Source organism: Uranotaenia lowii, chromosome 1 (assembly GCF_029784155.1).
Source record: "Uranotaenia lowii strain MFRU-FL chromosome 1, ASM2978415v1, whole genome shotgun sequence".
NCBI classification, from domain to species: domain Eukaryota; kingdom Metazoa; phylum Arthropoda; class Insecta; order Diptera; family Culicidae; genus Uranotaenia; species Uranotaenia lowii.
Window position 1 is genome coordinate 128089369 of NC_073691.1, and position 4844 is coordinate 128094212.

Genomic DNA, 4844 nt, shown 5'->3' on the forward strand with positions numbered 1-4844 from the left:
AACATGAATCGGGTGTGCCAAGCACATCGGCAGATCAAGTAACTGAAGTTTACTCGAAATCTGCATCAGCAGATATTGAACCTTTTCCGGAAGTGATCCAAATGACTGGTAAGTAAAAAAGTGTTTGGTAAATTCACAACTAACGGCGTGTTCGTAAATTGATTTTTCCTATCGTAGTGATGTTTCTATTGATGCTGGCGTTCGTAAATGAAACAAACTGTATGCAAAAGCATTGGAAGGTGATTTGACATCTATCAAAAAAATCAATGCATCACCCAAAAAATCAATTAACGAACACGCCGTAATTATGCACCAGGCGTTTTCAAATGCATGAATTCATTTCAGATGCCAACGATGCCTCATCTGATATTGCTAAAAGGAAGAGAACCAGAACAGAAAAAGAAATCAGAACTAAACCAATTCTACAAAAATTTAAGGAGGAGTGGATAAAATCCACTGAATTTTCGTGTTTTACAAAATACGAAAATGATGCATTTTGTGCGTGGTGCCAAGTTTGCTTGGACAAACTGAACATTTCACGTGGTGGAAAATCGAATCTTACAACCCACCTTCAAACAAAAAGGCACAAAGAAAAAGCCTCGCTGATTTCCAAAGAATCTTTAGACAGTATGAGGAAATATACTATTCCTGACCAAGTTATGGAAGCCGAGATCAAGCTTTGTGCGTGGGCTGTTGAAAACAACATTTCTTTTTCGGCAGTTGACAGTTTAGTTGAGGTTCTGAAAACTATTGATCCTGATTCATCAGTGCTATCGAAACTCAAACTGGGACGAACGAAGGCCGGAGCTGTCGTAACTGGCGTTATGGCAGAAATACAACATGAAGAACTTGTAAGGAAGATGCAGCAGGACAACTTTTCTATAATGATAGATGAATCAACGGATCTAAGTACAGCAAAGACCCTGGCCATCGTTGTTAGAATTTTGGACGATAATGGTTCAGACTTATTCAAGGTGAGTGACCAGATATATAGAGTTGTTGAGCTGAAAGTCTCTGACCACAAATCGGTGTATAATGCAATCGTAGAAGAGTTTGTCAAGGATGGCATAGACTATAAAAAAAACCTCAAAGGCTTTGCATCTGACGGTGCATCAGTAATGATGGGCTTGGAAAATTCCGTAATGCGGCTCCTTAAAAAAGACTGCCCGGACTTAATAGTTATTAAATGTACGTGTCATTCTTTGGCATTAAGCGCAAGTTATGCTTGCAAAAAAATGCCCCCTTACCTTGAGCAGTTGCTTCGTGACATTTACAGTTATGTGTCCCATAGTCCTAAGCGTTTATCGGAGTTTAAAACCATTCAAGATATTGTTGAACTGAAGCCATTGAGAATGCTCCACCCATCTCAAACAAGATGGCTTTCTTTAGAAGCAGTTGTAAAGCGAATTTTGGAACGGTTTTCGGAATTGAAAATCTTTTTTTCATTCCAATACAACTTTGACAAGAATACAACGGCGCATCGCATTCTGACCCATCTGAACGATCCAATGACAAAGCCCCTTCTCGAGTTTTTGGCTTATGTTTTACCATTGGTAAATAAATTGAATAGAAAATTCCAATCTGAATCGCCAGAATTTACCAGCATTTATATTGAGATGAAAACTTTCTACTTACTGCTCCTCAACAATATCTGCGGCGAATTATTTCTGAAAAATCTTAAGAATATTAACGCACCAGATTTTGAAGAAAACGTACTGCCCAAAGACAAAATCTACGTGGGGTTAGCTGCTGAAGAATCGATCTCGGCTGGTGGAGGAATGGACGAAGGTCGGAAACAAACTTTTCGAGAGATTTGCTGTGAATTCTACAAGGAGCTTATTAAACAAATAAGAAAACGGTTTAACTTTGACGATCCAATGTTCAAAGTATCGGCAATCATGAATCCCGTAAATTTGGAAGAACATCAGGATCTGAGTCCGGTCTTAGAACAATTTAAGAATTTCTATAACGAGGATGACAAGCAAGACCTTGAAAACGAATTTCGGGAACTGCGATTAAAAATAATATGCCAGGAGTTAAAGGTCGACAAAACCCTAGGAGTAGAAAAATCATGGAATCAGCTATTGAACACTGTTAGCGCAAATGGAAAATGTTCCTTCCCTTTGCTTCGCAAATTAGTGTTCAATTTTCTCATCATTCCTCATTCTTCGGCGTCGGTTGAAAGAATCTTCTCACAGTATAATGCGAATAAAACAAAGGTAAGAAATCGTCTTGCCACAGATACTATGGACGCAATTCTGAAAACCAAATCGTTCGTTAAAACCCAGGGCGGAAGTAGTTCAATGCAACTGTCTAAAGCAATGAAATCGAAATTCACCAAGTCAATGTACAAACACCATGATAAAATTGATATTTAAACAAAAATAAACGTTTTTTTCAATTAGTTTTGAATAAAAATATACAGTTTAATGTGTTTTTCTTTAAATTGTCAAAGTTTTCTTTGAAATAAACATAAACAATGAAAATACAGATTTCGATACAGATTTTTGAAATTTTATACAGATAAAAAAGATTTTTTGACTCAAAAATACAGATTTAAATGTGGCAACGCTGCACAGTGGTCCAAAAGGGCCTGAAATGGAACTTTTTTCCTGGTGACTTTGTCTTTCATTTTAGCTATTAGATGTCTTCAGAACATTTACTAGTAAGATTGTTTCCCATAACGTGAAAGTATCAAAAATAAGTCACAGCCTACTACGATAAAAATAAAAACACTAACTCTTTTGTTTGAAGAGATAGAGACCAAATTTGTTCTACAAAGTTGTAGATATCATCAAAATATGAAACTTTGCTGAAATAATAAGAGCTTTATCTCTATTCAGTGCAGAGTTATAAAGCTTTTAGTTCAAAACATACTTAAAATTTGTTTTTTGTACTTAACTATTGTAAATTTTGAACTTACATAAATATGATGTTCATAACATTTATTGCGATACTTAATACGCACATTTTGCACTAGATCTTAAGTCTCTACGACCTTGTCTTCCGAAGTTATCGCAATTTCAAGTTTTATTTTTGCTTAAATTCATGAATTTCTAGGGTAAAATGGGGCAAGTGGATCCAAAAACTAAATACCACATCTTGAAGTATAATTCAAGTACTACAAACTAAGCCAAAAACTACTTGTCTCCACGCGCCCGTTTTTGAGTACGGTCGGCAAAACTTTGTTGAATTCTTAGATTTTAACGAGAAAATAGAGATTGATTGTTTATAATTCTGTCATATCTTCTCAAGGAATGAACTATCTGTTTTGATGTCTTCAAATGAAAGTTGCAACAACAAACGAGCTATTGAATGGTATTTTTTAGAGAATTTTTGATGATACCATTTGTACCTTTAAATAATTTTTAAAGCGTTTTTACGGTTATAACAGGAAATGCTTCTTGTTAATTTTTTTTTTAAATATTAAATTTGAAAAGGTGATAAAATTTCAATGCGTTTTGATGTGCTATTTGATGATTTCAGTTGAAAACTGATAAAGTTATGTGCATTTTAGGCATGTTTTTATTTCAACGATGACAAAAAAACTCTATTTTCTCGTTAAAATCTAAGAATTCAACAAATTTATGCCGACCGTACTCAAAAACGGGCGCGTGGAGACAAGTAGTTTTTGGCTTTGTTGGTAGTACTTGAATTATACTTCAAGATGTGGTATTTAGTTTTTGGATCCACTTGCCCCATTTTACCCTAGAAATTCGTGAATTTAAGCAAAAATAAAATTTGAAATAGCGATAACTTCGGAAGACAAGGTCGTAGAGACTTAAGATCTAGTGCAAAATGTGCGTATTGAGTATCGCAATAAATGTTATGAACATCATATTTATGTAAGTTCAAAATTTACAATAGTTAAGTACAAAAAACAAATTTTAAGTATGTTTTGAACTAAAAGCTTTATAACTCTGCACTGAATAGAGATAAAGCTCTTGTTATTTCAGCAAAGTTTCATATTTTGATGATATCTACAACTTTGTAGAACAAATTTGGTCTCTATCTCTTCAAACAAAAGAGTTAGTGTTTTTATTTTTATCGTAGTAGGCTGTGACTTATTTTTGATACTTTCACGTTATGGGAAACAATCTTACTAGTAAATGTTCTGAGGACATCTAATAGCTAAAATGAAAGACAAAGTCACCAGGAAAAAAGTTCCATTTCAGGCCCTTTTGGACCACGGTGCGCTGGTTGCGCGATGTAATGACAGGGGCTGGTGGGGATGGTGTGCAGCACGTGAGAGATGTGTGAGCAAGGTAGTGTGCGAGATTTAATGGTGCAAGAAAGAATTGAGAACACTAGTCAGGGTTAGGCCCAAGGTAGTGTTATTAGAGGTTATTAGGTTTGTAGATATTTGCAGTCGGGATTGGCCCACGGCGCAAATTAATGGAACGAAACACTAGTTCGAGTTAAGATTATGGAAAGAAAGATGTCAAGCAAGTTGAATGAAAAAAGATTATGGAGAGGAAGATGATGAGAAGAGTATAATTCAAAAAGAAAGATAATGAAAAAAGGAAGAAAAAGAAAACGGAAAGAGAAAGATAATGTATAAAATCGATGGAAATAACAATGGAACAATCGGGAGAAATAGTTGAAAGTGAAAATCATCACCTAAAGCTTTGAAAAGAAAATAAAGGAGGAAAATGACATAGTGGAGGAGAATGCAGAATAGAGAAAACATTTCAATTTATAGATATTGCGGAAATTGCACCTATTTAGACTCCTGTGCAAATAATTTCCACGCAGAAATATTTTCGCACTGACGCACACATAGGCAACATGTGTCAGTTTTTCAAATCAGCCGTTGCTCGCTTCTGATTTTCGAATCACATTTC

The 4844-nt window shown here is 35.2% G+C and overlaps 1 protein-coding gene across 1 annotated transcript; it reads left to right on the forward strand.

Annotated features, from left to right (window-relative positions):
• Window positions 1-629: 629 nt before the first annotated feature.
• On the forward strand, window positions 630-2378 carry LOC129737918 (uncharacterized). Its single transcript, XM_055729085.1, has one exon. It carries the CDS (start codon window positions 630-632, stop codon window positions 2376-2378), a length of 1749 nt encoding a protein of 582 aa, XP_055585060.1.
• The last annotated feature ends 2466 nt before the right edge of the window (window positions 2379-4844 follow it).

What these genes read in the sequence shown, in the direction of transcription:
- LOC129737918 (XM_055729085.1), top strand. Translation starts at nt 630, where the DNA reads ATGAGGAAATATACTATTCCTGACCAAGTTATGGAAGCCGAGATCAAG.